Below are 17384 nucleotides of genomic sequence, written 5' to 3' on the forward strand. Positions count from 1 at the left end.
TCCGATGCATTAAAGCTGATCTATTGATTAAATGGGAGTCGGTGAGAAGTTCTAAACTCAAACCGAACAGCAAATATCTGGTGGCCACCCAAAGTTTAGATCAGTTCACAGCCTAAAACATTTCATCCCATCCACGACACTTGGGCCATTATCACTTGGCTCTTGGCTTTAATGGTTTGTGTGCAGATGTTTCTTCTTCTCGATACAAAACACAGTCCTAAAGAATGTTTTTTTTACAACCAGAGCATGTTTATTTGAAACTAAAACAAATTCCACCCAACATCCATATTTCCTTTGAACGCTTTTTCTGAGTTCTTGTATTTCCAAGGAAGTTTGATGAAGAAAAATCACAGACATTTAATATTGGGATAATACATCGTAGTTTAATTTTTTTTTTGTCCTTTTCAAAACAACTAAAAACGCAGTACTGTTTCTCACTGTTTTTGATGTACGTATATTCTGCTTTATAGACAAGAAGCATTGGACACCACACAATCATTCATTTCAAATTTTGCAGCTGCAGTTTTGAAAAGAAAAGACGAAAAAAAAAGCCAGTGCTGATTTCAAGTAATGCAATCAATCCAAAGGAGACAGCCAGAATCCTTACACTCTTCCATAGGAAGGTCAAACCTCTTTTCCTCCTGCATTTACAATTAGGCTACACAATATTTTGGCAAGCAATTGTCAAAAAAGAAAAAAAAACACCTAGTTAAAACAATGGGGCTGCTTTAAAAACTAAAAACAGGGAATAAAAAAAAATATTAAAATCCCACCTACCAATTATATCCTCTAGTGTGAGCCGCCTAGAATGCATATACATTTGAAGCTTGAGAGGCAAGAATCATTCGTTAAGGTGTCTGCTATAATCTAGCGAACTGAGTGGGTCCTGTGAGAGCTTTTAAAACGATTACAGAGATGACTATACAAAATGATCTTTACCTACTGAGTGATGATTATGTTTCCTCAGTGTCTGTTTTCTCTAGATCAGGTTCAGTCTCAGCGTTCACCTTTGGCCCAGTCTGTTCAGTGTCTGCATCCACAGAGGAGGAAACAGACATTTCTGGGGTCTTCTCTCCTTTCAAGGGCTCATTCTGGAAGCAGGTGGGTGTGGAGGGAAGGGATGGAGAGGGGCTACAAGAGGGCTCTGCAGCGTTCAGGGATGCAGGTTCCAAAATGTTTAGCTGAGGTTTTGAATCGGTCTCCATTCCATTGACACATGACGCTCCATCCTGCTCTTGACTACTTGCCGTCTCTTCAGGGGGGCTGAGTGACTTGGGCTGTGACTGCAGCTCTGGTGTTACCTCTGGTTGGGGTTCAGCATCTCGTTCTGTTGGCTGTGGTTCCTGATGAGGCTGGTGTTGGGTCATTTGCACTTGTTTCTGTGCATGAGGCTGAGCGACCAATGGGGTCGGCAGAGGGAGCAGCGGCTGAGACTTGGGAAGCAGCGGTTGGGGCTGAGATTGTGAAGAAACGGGAGTCCAGCGCTCTTTGTCCTTCTCATTCTCCCTCTCTCGCTCCCGTTCTCGGTCTCTCTCACGATTCCGCTCTCTGCCGCGTTCACGGTCCCGAATCCTGTCCCTCTCTCTTTCGCGCTCTCGGTCTCGCTCCCGGCTTTGGCGATTGCCATTCATTTCACCTCGGAAGTCCATGTCCCTGTCATCTCGGTCCCAAGGTCTGCGACGATCATCGTAGTCCTGGTGCATGTTGGCATTAAAAGAAGGCCCAGTTCCGCGATTCCAAGCGGGTCCTGATGAACTTCCGCTGCGGCCCTCAAAACGATTCTGAAAGTTAGGGTTGGAACGATCCTCCTGGAAACCCTTTGGAGGTCCACTAGACATCCCCCTCATGTCTCGCTCATCAAAGTCCCCCCTGGGTGGTCCCCAGCGACTTTCTGCCCTGAAGCCTCCGGACATATTTTCTCTTCTACCTTCTCGACCTTCAGCTTGCATGACTGTTCTCGGAGGTCGTTCTAGTAAAGGTGGTCTGGGAGGCACAGGTTCAGTACGCATCTCCAAAGGAGGCGTCTTCAACAACCCCGTGCTCTGCTTCTCAGGCGGTGGAAAGCGATAGTCCTGATCTCCTTCTTGTTGGGCACCTCCATCTGACCTGGGTGGTGTTTCATTATCAGTCTTGGCCAGACTGTCGGCTCCAGCAGACGAAGGGTTAGGTGCCCTTGAGAAAGTGCTTTCAGCGCGGTTGAACTGCTCCATTTGAGAAAATGGAACCCGAACCCGGGCTTGGGCTTGAAGTGAAGCATCCAGGATGTTGTTGGTCTGATGTGCAAGGCCTGGCTGCATGAGCAGGGGGAAGCGGCCCCCGTGTCCCTGGAGCAGGTTGGGTCGCAGTTCCAGAGGAAGCAGCCCTGCCATCCTCTGGCCAGAGAGAGGATGTGTTAGAGATGCAGAAGGGTGCATACCCAGCAGACCCATTCTACTGCGCACTGCATTTTGCATTCCTGCAAAAAAAAAAAAAAAAAAAAAACAAGTACAAAGATAAATACAACAAGTCTCATATTGGTGTGAATAAAAATGTGCTCAATGACAATCTTCCTCTCCACCAAATCCATAAAATATCATTGGCATCCATGATTAGATAGCACGCAGATGCATCATCCCAAGCTTAAATATAACACTCAAGTCATATGAATTGCTGCAAGATTCTCCTTTTGTGTTTTACAGAAATATATAACAGCATATGGTTTGCTAGCTGTATATGACTTGTACTGACATTAAGTAAAATGTTCTTATAAACCCATTTACCCTGTAGTGTCATCTCAGAAGCTGTCTCCATCGTTTCTGCCGACTGTGGCATTTTGTCTGTGCTGCTCTGCTGATGCTGTGCTCCCACAGGGTTAAATACTCCTGCTCCGGACATTGCTGACGAAATAAAACTCCCAGGAATAGTACTGGTGGGAGGAATCATGGCTCCAAACGGAGAATCCTGGCTGTTCTCTTGAGTGGTTGGCAACGAAGGCTGCACTAGAGCTATAAAGACAACACAATGATAAAAGGAACTTGAAAATTGGACCTTAAGGACAGTGAGTTCACAAGCAACATTATGCAAAATAAGAATAACTTATTTTAGAGGCTGATTAACATACAGGTCTGAGCTGAAGCAAGACTGGTTCCAACTGCAGACGGTCCTACTCCTGGTGTGGCCATGAAACCTGTGAAAGAGAAATTTACAACTTGATGTACATTTAAAAAAGAAAATTTTTTTCAAACCATCATACAGTTAAAAACTTCATTACTGTATTTTCCGGACTATAAGTCACACTTTTTTTTCATAGTTTGGCTGGTCCTGTGACTTATAGTCAGGTGCGACTTATTTATCAAAATTAATTTGACATGAACCAAGAGAAATTTACCAATAGAAAACATTACCGTCTCCAGCCGCGAGAGGGCGCTCTATGCTGCTCAGTGCTCCTGTAGTCTACCACTGAAGACAGAGCGCCCTCTCGTGGCTGTAGACGGTAATGTTTTCTGTTAGTTCTTGGGTCTAAATAAATGCGACTTATAGTCCAGTGCGACTTATATGTTTTTTTCCTCGTCATGACGTATTTTTGGACTGATGCGACTTATACTCAGGTGCGACTTACAGTCCAAAAAATACGGTATTTAGTATTCAGGTTGGCACCATGTACCTGGAGGAGGCTGTGAGGCATTAAACCCTGCCCTTAGAAAAGGTGGAGGGGGACCAAAGCCTGGTGGGGGCATCGCCATGGTGACAGGGAAGGATGGAGGCATAAGGCCAACAGCAGGGACCGTCTGTGCCACTGGAATCTAAACAAAAATAAGCCATCAATAGTTAAGTAAACAGTCATTCATTATTAACTCCGCTGTCCTCATGCTCTATTGACTATTTTTAAGATGTCCTTGCAACCTTTCTGGGCAGAAAGCTCTCGGAGTTCATAAAAAATATCTTAATTTGTGTTTCCCAAAGATGAACAAAGGTCTTGCGGGTTTGGAATGACATGAGGTTGAGTCAATGACAAGATTTTCATTTTAGGGTATCCCTTTTAGTTACAGTCATAGATTAATGGCTAAACACCACCATCACTATTATCTCAATTAAATAATTAAATCACATAAAACAGTAAGAAACCTAAACACTTTTGGCTCCATCTGTCATGGCAATACCTGCATGGGCATCATAGTGACAGGCTGGGTAAAGGCCTCACTGGGTGTGCTGCTTGCTGTACTGGTTTCAGCAGTAACAGCCTGGCTCTGAGTCTCTTTGGCGGTATCAGTATTTCTCTGTGATTCCCATTCTGCATAATAAAAAAAAAAGTATTGTTATGAATGGGAAAAGAACTGTGTAGAAGATCAAATATATACACAACACATACCAAATTTTCAGCTGCTGAACAAGTAAATTCTTCTCACCATTGTTGACGGTCTCCTGGTCAATCATGCCTCCCTCTGCAAAGTCATCCAGGTCATCCAGTTTGACCTTCTCCCATGGGATATAAGTCACTCCAAGGTCCACATCCCAGAACTGCTTATACTCCTGTTTCACCCCTTTATTGAGGGCCCAGGCAATCTGCAAGCAATGAAACATTTAGACATATTCCCCTCCCAAAAATGATAAAGATCATTGCAAAGATTAAGTCAGTGAACATTCTTCACACATACTTTGATGACCTTTGAACCGATTTTGTAAGAGCCTGTCCCCAGTTTCTGAAGGGCGCGGTATGCATCCTGACGATGAACCATACAGATGTAAGCACAGCCTCTGGGAGGAATCATCTAAAAGAAAAAAACACTAACATTCAGACTTGTGCTGTAAAAGCTTCAGTTTCCAGACTCACAAACTATTAAATAAACAACACTTGAAGACCTACTAAACTTCAGCCTCTTGGCTAGATGGCATTACTGATCGAATTAAAAAAGTAAACTAATTTAAAGAGCATTCTCAAGTTTACAGAAACTCGACTCACATTGATAGATTCAATCTGGCCAAACTCTTCGAAGAGGTTAGTAAGATCTTGTTGGGTGGCTTTCTTGTCCACTTGGCCGACCCATAGAGTAGTGCTGCAAACTGAAAGAGGCAGAAAGAAAGAAAAGGTAACTGACATGCTACTTTACCCTTTATGTGTGCATGTGTGTGTGTGTGTGTGTGTGTGTGTGTGTGTGTATAAATATATAGGGAAATTAACTTGTATTACAGCTGTGAAAAGGACATTTGCATGAACTCTGCAAGCATATATATATGTTAGCGCGAAGGAAAGTTTTAAATTAATGTAAGCTTTCCAGTGGTAATACATCACTGACCTAAGTAAGAGTGCTTTTTTATTTTTGGATGAATTATCGCTTTAAGCTAACAGACCAAAGCAACAGTCAGTCAGTAAAAACATTATTTGATACAAATCTGGACAGTCTCAACCATAGCACAATTACATTTCATGAGATCATCCTATAGTAATTTAATGAACTTATTTTATATGCGTCAACCCTTTAAACATGTCTGACGTGACTCTGTTGCAAAGCAGTAATTCTTTTAAAACTTGACCCTTATAAATTCAGAAAGCCCAGGTGGACATGTAATCTTACCACTCAGAACCCTTGAGCGGATCGGAGGAAGTCCTTTTTTCTGCCGTTCCTTTTCTCTTTCCCGTGCTCGTCGCTCACTGGAATAAGAACGTGAGGACTTCCTCTTTCTGTCCCTTGAGCGAGACCGTGATCTCTTCCTGTGTTTGCGCTTTCGGGACCCTGAACGAGACCTTGACCTCCTTCTCTTAGGTGACCTGGGGATGTAAAGAGATTTTTACATGAGTGCTCTTTACTTGTGTCTGAAAATGGAAATAAGACAAGAACTATTTGGCGAAATTGCTACACCAACCTGGAGCGAGATCTTGAACGTGTCCTTGAACGGGTGCTGCTGGTTTTCTTCTCCTCAGCCTCAAAGAGCTCCTCATCTACAGTATCCTGTCCCTCATCAATATCCATGTCCTGCAAAATACACAAGTGAACTTGCCGTTTCCACTGTCCACTTGTCACTCAGCTTTAGTGCTGTCAAACCATTAATCACTTCCATAAAAGTTTTTGTTTACATAATCTGTCTATACGGTGTATATTTATTATATATAATTAAATACACACACATACAGTATATATTTTGAAAATATGAAACTATTGCCAATACATTACTTCTATTATAGGCTTATCCTCCCAACTAAAGTTTGAACTCTGATCATACCTGCTGCTGGTTATCAATGGAGTCATCCATTTTTGCTTCTTGTTCTGGGAGCTGTGGTGGGGCGCTGCTCTGGCCAGGAGGGGCTGAATTTTCAGAACCAAAGAGGGCATCCTGGCTCTCCATGGTCATAGACTGTCAAAAATAACAAGGCCCATTAATAAACATCAAAATACGAGAATGGCATAAGGGCTCTAACACATTATGCAGAGAAAGAATCACAATTTGATGTACCTTCTGTTGATGCTGCTGGTGCTCCATTAGCTGCTTCTGAAACTGCTCGAGGTTTTGCTGCTGAAGATGCTCGGCCAGCTGATGAAATATTGAGTTATTGATGGACTCCGGCACCACAGGTCTGAAAGAGACAATAAGAGCATGTCTTTGAAAAATAACATAACGGAGAACAGTAGCAGACAAGAAAAAAAAAACAAAAAAAAAAAAAAAAACATACAACTGAGATGATGTAGCATCTTTCTTAGAATCCTCGTTGTGTTCCGACTCGTTCCCAAAATCAAACTGACCCAACAGCTTCTACAAAACAACAGAGTAATAATGTGTTACACAAGAGTTAATCTATTTCAGCCAGCAGTGTTCCTAAAAGCTCGCTCACCTTGTTAAAGGAGGAGACTCTCTGTTCCAGCGGGTTGAGCGTGTTTGCTGCTGCGGCTGCAGTGAGCTGTGCAGTCAGGGCCTGTAGCTGCACCACCAAACCTGCATCCAGCGCCTGCAGCAGAGAGGGCTGAGGTTTCTGCTGCTGCATCTGCAGGCTCTGAACCAGCTGCTGCAACTAGAAACACACATATACACACACCAGTCAGAAATACAGCTGTGCAGTGAACACAGTGTTTTCAGCAGTGGAGGAATCTAACCTGCTGGCCTTGGGGACTCTGTAAGATCTGGGCGACCGCAGCCACTGTGTCTGTGTTGGAGATCTGAGACGCCCAGTCTGGGAGACTCTGCACTATGTTGGCTGGGGTGGCAGGAGTTGCTGGAGTTCCTTTAGGGAGCAGCAGAAAATATACAGTATGTAATATACTTTTAAACAAGTAGTCATATTCTATTCTTGCCTCAAGGTGTCAGCAAAAACTGGAAGATGCTACATGCTTTGAGCACTAGGAAAAACATTTAGACTTTTAGACTAGGGGTTTATGTGATTAAGGGGTTGACATATACTGAAAAAGGGGTATACATAAGAGCATCAACCAGACTATCCTGCCCTTCAGTCAAGATGAATGTGAAAAGGTCTATTAATTATGAAACCGTGTAGAGCATTTAAAACCACTCAAACTGCCACAGCTTTGGATTTCTAACAATATTAGGTTACTATAGCAACATTTAAGGTAATGAGTTAGTGTTTGACACATTCAACACATCTTAGGTTACACTGAACTTGCCGCACCATAAGGAACGCAGCTGTGCCTGTGGGTATGCTAAAGGCATGGCGAGACCTTTATCTGTCTTTTTTTTTTTTTTTTTAGACGACGAGATATTTGGTCAATAACTTGATTACACTCAAAAAATGTTCAATAAACTTAAAGGACAATTTTTTCCACAGAATTGGTAAATTAGCACAACAAGAATAAAACAAGTTAAACTAATTGTTGTTCTGTGTCATCCTTACTAGCAATAGTGCATCCAATGCTAAAGAAAATGTAGTTTATTATTATTATATATAACATATAAGATGAGTAAGTAACTGTTGACTTGTCTCAGTACTGGCATTAGCACAGTTTTTGCTCTTGGAGTGAAGCAATAAACATCATGGCCATCATGTAGCAGAAACTATCCTAAATCTCCAATATTACTGAACATTAAACACTGACAATTAGGGCTGCAGCTAATGATGATTTTTATTGTCAACTAATCTATTGATTATTTTTTCCCTGATTGGTCAACTAATTCATCAATTATTTTAAGTCAGTTGACAAATTTTTTAGTAAACCATCAATAAATGTTATCAGTAAGTTCTGCTATACATCTTCTAATATTTTATTCAAACGTTTTCTCATAATCAATACTTTACAAGAAATAACTACAAAGAAAGAAAATAATAACAAAGAAAATTAATAAGAAAAGAGAAAAAGATATAACAATAAATTAATAAACAAATAAAAATGAAAATTAACAAATAAAAAATAAAAGAGAATTAAAAAAATAATTAATAAAAAGAAAAAGAAAGGAAGCAAAAAATAAATAAAGAAAGAAAAAGAATTACAGGGCAGTGACAATCCAATCAATAGAAATGCACATTATGAAGGCATTCACAGTTACTGTTTGGGACAGATGAAAGACTTCAAATGTTTTATTTATTCAGCAGATTAAAACATCTGAAGACAGCTGAAATCACAACCTTATTCAGGACACCAGAGTGACAGAATCAACAATGGTGTCATAACAGTTCACAGCTTAAGTAGGGATAACTAGGCTGGTTGTATAGAAGGGATACAGCTAAAACTGGAAGCTAACGAGAAATTACATTTTCTCCCTGCAGGCTCTCGAAATGGGCGTGACACATTCCATGCTAATCAACATTTTCATAATCGACGTAATCGGTGACGCCAACGGACCATTGCAGTCCTACCAACAATCTTCCTCTTTACTGAAAAACACAACCAATACAACTTATAAACTGACTCTTAATGCAGTCCCAAGCAAAGAATGCTGGGAACTTCAGACCCACTGCCAGTTAGTTGTGTCACCATAAATGATTCATGTAGTAACGAAAATAAAACATGTTGCCACGACAGTGCTTTGTTTCACCGAAGATGCATTATAAGTGAATAACTTACCAGGAGTAGTGCTGTTGACAGGAACAGCACTGCTGGCAGAGACGGGCGTAACGCTGGGGGGTGGGTGTCCTGCTGCCATATCCAGTAGAGGCTGGATGATGTCACTCTTGAAGACATTGTTTTTCTGCCATAGATTTAGTACTCGGACAATCTTACTCTGCAACCCAACATAGAATATGGAAAATCATCAAATGGAAAAAAAAGTGTCTAGACAAGAGCTTTACCATTTGATTACAGGGGCAAGAGAAACAAACGCACCTTGTCATCAGCTGGGCAGCGGTAGAGGTTTTGAAACGTGTTAATGATGTTCTTACTAAAACGTGGAGCGAAAACATCTTTCTCTTGCCCAAACTGGTGACGAGACTGCCGTACAATGGAGTCGACGACATACAGACCGGGGACTTTGTACTCAGGCTTGCACTACACATAGAAAAGTAAGAAAAGTAGTGAATGATGAAAACGTGTGTTGGGTTCTGGACTTCAAACCTCCACATAATACATGATATTTGAAAGTTAACATGACAGCCAGTGATATTCCATGCATTATAAATGAAAACCATCAGTTTTGGATCAGACAGCAAGGCTAAACCACACTGAGCTCTGTCTGGGTTTGTCTGTGCAAAAGACACTTCCACATTAGGCATGTTTAAAAGATAAACACATTTACATTTATTCATTTAGCTGACGCTTTTATCCAAAGCAACTTACAATTGCTATATATGTCAGAGGTCGCACGCCTCTGGAGCAACTAGGGGTTAAGTGTCTTGCTCAGGGACACATTGGTGTCTCACAGTGGATTCGAACCCGGGTCTCTCACACCAAGTGCATTTGTCTTATCCACTGCGCCATCACCACCCCAAAAGATCTCATTAAATAGCTACTAAAAGTCTTTAGTGGAAAAATCAAACTTTTAATAAGATACCTTAATGTCTTTAATGTTATAGACTTTATTCTACATGTAGCACTTCACACACGAAAATAAAAATACAGCTTGGAAACTCTTGAGCTCTCTCCAGGCATTTTCCAAATATCTTAGTTTTTTTACATTTGCAAGATAACAACAACTGACCTTTTGAATGAATTTCTCCACACTTTGGACGACATGTTTGTAGAACTGAAAAAGATAAAAAAAAAAAAAATTTTTTAAAAACTCAATCTTTAATATGAAGAATAAGAGGTACACATTAACAGCATTCACCTTCATCTGGGAACTGACCACATCAACAGTGGTTCCCAATCCTGGTCCTGGAGAACCCCCAACACTGCACGTTTTTGGCGTCTCTCTTCTTGGAGAGTTCTTGGAATCTCCACTAATGAACTGATGAGTTGAATCACTTGTGTTTGAATAAGGAGACATCTAAAATGTGCAGTGTTAGGGGTTCTCCAGGACCAGGATTGGGAACCACTGAAATAAAAGAACCAGAGCTGGACATGATGTGACAAAGACCATTAAAATATATCAGTTTTAGTTTCAGTTTCTCAGTGACTTATGTCACATGTGTTCAAAATACATTTCCAGTTTCCTTTCCTCACCACTGCATTGCATTTGGGTAAGTTGACAAACATAAGATTGTTTTAAACATACAAGGTCTCTGACAGTATGCATTAAGTAAAAAAACTGTAGCCTATATCTTCAGTGTTTCCCCTGCCATTATACTCCCCCTTTAAGGTAAAGTTATTTTATTTTATTCCATTTTCTATAAAGTGCACGATTAAAGATCACAACAGTCATTTAAGGTTACGTTCTATAGGACAGGTCTATATCTTGTTATTTTGTTAAACCAAATAGCCTTATTTTATTTATCTTATTTACATGAAGACATGTTTCGGTCTCTACATGGTCGTGCATTTCTCTGCTCTCTGTTTCGTGCATGGTGGAGTTCTGCACAGATGAGCGCGCGCACACACACACACACACACACACACACACACACACACACACACAGGTCGGCACACTCCCACCAGCAAACGGAGAGTATGCATCGGAAAATGTAACGTCAACCATTTGAAAGGCAGACAAAAATATCTGCGTTTTAAAGCTGCACACTTTGTAGATAACTGAACTACACATAAAACATTAAAGAGGTCATATGATGCGATTAAAATTTTTTCTTTCTCTTTGGAGTGTTACAAGCTTTTGGTGCATACAGAAGATCTGTAAAGTTGCAAAGATTAAAGTCTCAAATCTAAAGAGATTCTCTTTATAAAAGTTAAGACGTTTAAACATGCCCCCACTGTCTACTACTAAAGCCACCAAAATGTTCACACAAAGGAGGAGGCGTAACTTTTATTCCACATGAAGCATTAAATGGCGAGTTCAAGATAAACTTAAGATTAGGGCTGTCATTGTTAATGCATGCAATTAATTTTACAATCCTTAACTCGTTAAAATTATTTTCTACAATTAACGCAAAATTACTGAAGTACAATTTCGAGGATCAGTAGGGCTGGGTATCGATTCAAGATGTCCCAATTCCATTTGATTCTGACTCACAAGCTCTTGATTCGATTGAATTCTTGATTTTTTGATTACATTTAAACCCTTTCACACTGCGATTCCGGAAAATACACTGGTAATGTGTCCCAGCAATTGTTCCCGGGTCACTAGATTTTGCACTTTCACACTGCCAGTTAGTGTTCTCATGGTACCAAAATCTCAGTATTTGGTACCGATACCAGTTAAAATCCATGGTTCTCGGTACCAATTTCAGTACCAAAGCAAAACATAAAAATTTGCTAATTAAAAAAAAAAAAACACTTTTTTATCACTAAAAATACAACTAATGTCATTCTTTATACTTATTTACAACTGTGTTTAAAGTTTTCTACAAGTAATATAATTATGAAAAGCAGTAAACAAGTTTCACCCAAATTTAATTTGACTTAATTAATGAAATTTAAATACATTTTATTTTTTGGTAAATAAAGAGGATTTCCTATTAAAATTTAAAAAAACGGAAGAAATATTGTGTGATTTATTTCTTTAAAAATAAAGTCTTATACATTTTTCAACAGTAGCACATACATTCTACCAGTGTTGTAGTCGAGTCATCAATTGTCGAGTCCGAGTCGAGTCTCGAGTCTCAGTGTTGGAGTCAGAGTCCAAGTCCGAGTCACCAAAGAAGAGTCTGAGTCGAGTCCAAGTCGAGTCACCATTACCAGAGTTCGAGTCCGAGTCGAGTCTCGAGTCCCGTATTGGAAAAATTTTTACGTTTTTTGAGGAAACAATAGCAACCAACTGAGTTGGTAGGCATTGAAGTCAATTATATGAAGAAAACATCCTTAAATGTTTTCCTTAAAAAACATAATTTAAGAAAAAACGCCATGGATATCCTGGATGGCATTAGGAGGAGTAAATGATTAGGAAATTTTCATTTTTGTGTGAACTAATCCTTAAACACTGTATTAAAGAAATACACTCTGCGAAAAAAAGAAACATGCATTTTACTGGACACTGTATTTTAAAGATACTTAAAACATAAAAATCAATACGATATGCCAAGAGAGAGAGAGCGAGAGAGAGAGAGAGCGAGAGCGAGAGCGAGAGAGAGAGCGAGAGAGAGAGCGAGAGAGTGAGAGAGAGAGCGAGTGAGAGAGAGAGTGAGTGAGCGAGAGAGAGAGGAGAGAGTGAGTGAGTGAGTGATTGAGTGAGCGTGAGAGAGAGTGAGTGAGTGAGTGAGAGAGAGTTTGTGTGTGTGTGAGTGAGTGAGTGAGGAGAGAGAGAGAGTTTGTGTGTGAGTGACCGAGTGATTTAGCATGAGTGTGTTTGTATGTGTTCAAGTGAATGTGTGTGGTCAGAAAGCAACGTGTAACGATAAAGGCCGTTCAAATATCGCATCTTTTGCGTGCTCAAGTTCATTATTTCCAATGTAGGCGATCGGTATGCACGCTTATAATGGAAGCATCCAGGTGCGACCGCACCACATCGAGTTAAAAACATCTCAACTTTTCAGAATGCCGCAAGCGCACTGCGGGTCATGTAACAAGAACTAACCAATCAGCTTCATCCTTTCCCGCAAGTGCCCGAGCGCTTTGGGAAAAAAAGTGAGTGACGTCAGTGAGTGTGTTGTCAAGCAAAGAGAGCGAGCGGTAGCAGTGTCTGTGAGGGAAAAGAATAGATCCCGACCGGTCTTGGGCACGAAACATTTTTAATAACATTTTTAGTCAAAAACAATGTGATTAATGCTCAAGTCCGATTTTATATATCCTCGAGTCCGAGTCCAAGTACAAGTCATCAGTCCGCGAGTCCAAGTCGAGTCACGAGTCCAGAGAATGGAGTCTCGAGTCGGATTCGAGTCCGAGTCCAGGACTCGAGTACTCCATCACTGCATTCTACTGAATAATAGTTTTATTTCTATCACAATGCCTTTATGTAAAAATTAACTTATTTAGACAGGTTACTGTGAATACCTTTAAATTGACACTGGTTTTACTCAAATCAAATGTAAAATGCTTGTGAAGTGACCCAGAACAGTGATGTTCTGGTGATGTTGTTTGTATTTAAACGGCAGATGCTGAAATTACTGCAAGCATCACGCGCTTCAGTATATGTAGTAAACAAACCATTCATTCATTCACACAGAGAATATGCAGGATTCACATTTCAACCAACTTTTGCAGGTTAACATTTACAGATACTGGTCCATATGGAGATTTGATTTGATTAATTTATGCTAACTTTGACAAACTCCGTGACTGTCCATATTAAAATCTAAGTTTCATTTTCAGGACTGGATTTTGAGATTCCGTCCGTGTTTTCTGCTTCGCGGTACTTTAAAAAAAACTGTTACAGTGACATTTCCATTTTTTTTCTTCTACCGACTTTGTACCGAAGTACCGGGTCTTTTGACAACACTTCTGCCAGTAATTACCCGGAATTTGTGTGTGCATTCATACACAACCCGTTAAGGTCCAGTAAAGACACGTGACATCAGGGCGTGACGTGTAATGTGCAAGTCAAAAACACTAGGCACGTTAACTTTCACTGAAGCTGGCGAACGATCTCAGCATCAGCGCGAAAAGTGGGGAGCTAACTGATCTCTGCTTCATTACAGTTTGCACATATTTGTTTCGTCGCGAACGTTGATCTGCCTTCAAAACAGCCGGTAAAAAATTAACACGACGTGCAGTGTGAAAGGGGCTTCAGTGAATATAGTTTTAAAAGGTGCACGGTGTAATTTTTTAGTGGCATCTAGCGGTGAGGCGGCGAATTGCAACCAACGGCTCAGTCCCCCGCTCACCCCTCCCTTTAGAGAGGCTACGGTGGCCGACATGTAAAGATGTCATCGGTAAAGACAGCAGAGAGCAATGAGATTTCTTTAAAAAGGTAAAATCAAGGAATTATATTTATTTAATTATTCAATAAATCAATGTTATTGCGAATGTTAATGAACTTGTTCATCATTGTGTCAGTGTTTTATTCACAAAAACAACAGTGACAAAACACGCTCTTGTAAAGCAGTTTGTCCGTTTAGGGCTACTGTACAAACATGGTGGCGACTTCCATGCAAGGCCACCCGCGGTGTATGTGGATAGAAATAGCTCAATCTAAGGTAATAAAAACATAACTGTTCATTAAGAAAAGTCTTTATACATCTCTGAAAACAGTTATATATAAAAGTTTAAAAACGTTCTACAATAACATGGCCCTATAAAACTTTTTCTTTGTTTTTCTGATAATCAAATGAAGGCATAAAACATTTAATTTATCCTAATCGAATGAAAATTTAACCCTTTCTTTTTTTTGGCAAACAAAGTGCTACACAACATAGGTTAAATATTAAAATTAAAAAGAGAACAAATGTGATTGTTCCTTTAAAAATATTTAGTATATTGTTTTTACATTGAGTCTAAAGACTGCACTAAGTAAAAAATTTTATTTCTTCACATTAAACTAAACTTTTATTTTTACTGGTTGCTGTAAAGAACTTGCATCTGCTGTGTATGTGATATGATGGTAGTTTTCTTAAATTAAATGTTAAAATACTAACAAGGAATATCCCTAATGTGTTCATGTTGTAATATAGTGAGACGGCAGAGGCTGAAAACACCGCAAGCATCGTCCACACTTCTGTATGCGTGTAGTAAAGAAAACAGTGTGGTTAATGAGTTCGATTCCCGTCTCGATGTCCTTTGCCAATCCCACTTCCTCTCTCCTCCCAGTGCTTTCCTGTCGTCTCTCTCTACTGTCCTATCTATAAAAAATGCCTAAATAAAAAGCCCATAGAAATGTCTAAAGAAAAAAGAAAACAGTGTGCCTGCGCCATCCGCCATCATGGGGCCTTATACATGATGTCAAATCCTTCTGCAGATTTATAATATTACTATTGCATTTTCCCTTAGCATTGCAAATCACACATATTGCTTTTGTTCTTGTCAACAGGATGTAGCACTGAATGAATGACAGGCTTTCTGTTGTAACATCACACAAGGTAAAAAAAGAGGGTGAAAACTAGTGAAGACTAATGATGAGAATCAAGTTAATCTGATCTTGTGTTAAATGTTTGCTGTAATAAATACTGGAAAATATTGATTTGCGACTTTTGAAAATCGTTATCGAATAAACATTTTTTTTAAAAAGTTGTCAGCCAGTTGATAACTGACTCTAGCATTTCATGACCTCCAGAATATTCTGTACTCCATCTTCAAGCATTCTTTTTTATTCAACACATGAATAAAACATTGTTGAAAGATCTTTGATCAAAAAGGTGAAATAATATTGCATCTATCTATGCTACATCGGAGTCATATTTAGTACGATGATCAAAGCATAGATGCAGTAGATGGCTTCCATCAGCATCCCAAAGCTTGCACAATCCTTTACCACTTCCTGGACTAACATTTCACTCAGTAACATAAGGCCGTTTTTATTTATATGTGGTTAATTGTTGATGATCACAATTTTTCATGCATTTGCTTGCATATGAAATCACTTGTTTATGCATTTTCCTCATCTGTGTTTTTGAATGGGACATTCTGGACTTATTCAGGAAATGTGTAATGACATCCCCAAGTGTATAACAGTGAGAGTACAGAAACTCAGAAAATTCCATGTTTGGCGAGGAAAGAGTTAAAAGAAGACACTCAAATTGTGTGATACACGAGAAACAATGCAGTCTGTTCTAGCACCTCAAAGTTCCATATTAAGCATATTGTGATTGGTTGATTGCAATGATTTACTGAAATATTTACAGCTTATTTTTATCTACAGTCAGACTATCCAAGACGTGGCCATAACGAGTTACTACAGATTGCGTTCTACTTCACCTTTTACTGATTTAATTAGACCAATCTATTTTTTATATTTAACTGATTTTAAAAAGTTATGACCTAGGGCCGGTTGCATAAACTGTCTTAAAAATTAAGTCACCTATTTTCTTTTCTTCAAGACTGGTCATAACTTTTTTGATTCAGTTATGAAAGGGTAGATTGTTCTTTTTTGTATTGGAAAAGTAAGACTTACCCCTTGGTAACTGCTAGATGGTCAAACCGGTTAAGACACAGTCTTAACATGGTGGCTAAGTTTTTGCAACTGGCCCCAGTATTGAAGAAAAAGAGATCGAGGGTTAATTTTCAAGAAGTTCATGCAACAGGCCTTAGGATTCTATATCAGCAGATACTCAATATTGACAACTGATGCAATACTGTTTTAACTTGTGAAAGTCACATTTACTTATTTAGTATTTTATTCAATAGATAGCCTTAAATCAAGCAGCTTTACAGTATTATTAAACAAAAACCAGAGTTCTGCATTCAGTTAGAATTACAACTTGATTTTCTGTTATAAAGCAGCTCTACAGTTTGTTTATTTGTATAAATTAACTGTTTAACTGTAATAACATATGACTTTCAAAAGCTGAAGTGATAACCTTAATTTTTTAGAATGTATAACTCAATATTTTAATTAATTGCAAAATCTGAATAATCAATAAATGGCTACTGATTAATCAGCAAAACGATCCATGATTAGTTGATTAATCATTGTAATAATCGTTAGATTAATGGATTATCAAAATAATCGTTTGTTGCAGCCCTATTATCAACATCAACAAAAGCATTTTTAAATCCAAAGGCGGAACAGAAGCTGCATCTGACATGCCATTTATGTTTATTTTCACTGACATATATATATATATATACACACGTACATATGTAGCACTGTGGTCCTGCAAAGCACACAAATCATTGTTTCATTAGACCTCAATATACTGTCAGGAGCCACAGGTATTCATTTAGTGTTTCTGTATCTGTTCTTTCTGTATCAAAGTTTTTAAAAACCATCTCTTTCGCCAAGCCTTCAAATAATGCATCTCATAATTTGTGACTGCAGTTGTATCTGATCAAATGTGCATTATTATTCTTTAGCTTGGGTTAAACTAATTAAATTTAACTTTGTTGGAA

General features: G+C 39.2%; 1 protein-coding gene across 2 annotated transcripts in view; it reads right to left on the reverse strand.

The window, feature by feature from the left end:
* Nucleotides 1-225: 225 nt before the first annotated feature.
* Nucleotides 226-17384, reverse strand: part of scaf8 (SR-related CTD-associated factor 8) — a 38568-nt gene continuing 21409 nt past the window's right edge. For both annotated transcript variants that reach the window (XM_059520844.1, XM_059520845.1), the window contains 18 exons: nt 10054-10098; nt 9243-9404; nt 8985-9141; nt 7065-7192; nt 6806-6982; nt 6647-6726; nt 6430-6550; nt 6199-6330; nt 5842-5951; nt 5553-5746; nt 4940-5040; nt 4635-4748; nt 4386-4542; nt 4140-4270; nt 3644-3782; nt 3101-3166; nt 2760-2984; nt 226-2455 (listed from right to left, as the gene is read on the reverse strand). In XM_059520844.1, the coding sequence (XP_059376827.1) occupies nt 954-2455; nt 2760-2984; nt 3101-3166; nt 3644-3782; nt 4140-4270; nt 4386-4542; nt 4635-4748; nt 4940-5040; nt 5553-5746; nt 5842-5951; nt 6199-6330; nt 6430-6550; nt 6647-6726; nt 6806-6982; nt 7065-7192; nt 8985-9141; nt 9243-9404; nt 10054-10098 (3741 nt within the window). In that variant the 3' untranslated portion in view covers nt 226-953. The remainder of the gene's footprint in view (nt 2456-2759; nt 2985-3100; nt 3167-3643; nt 3783-4139; nt 4271-4385; nt 4543-4634; nt 4749-4939; nt 5041-5552; nt 5747-5841; nt 5952-6198; nt 6331-6429; nt 6551-6646; nt 6727-6805; nt 6983-7064; nt 7193-8984; nt 9142-9242; nt 9405-10053; nt 10099-17384) is intronic.

Source organism: Carassius carassius, chromosome 32 (genome assembly GCF_963082965.1).
Source record: "Carassius carassius chromosome 32, fCarCar2.1, whole genome shotgun sequence".
Classification (NCBI taxonomy): domain Eukaryota; kingdom Metazoa; phylum Chordata; class Actinopteri; order Cypriniformes; family Cyprinidae; genus Carassius; species Carassius carassius.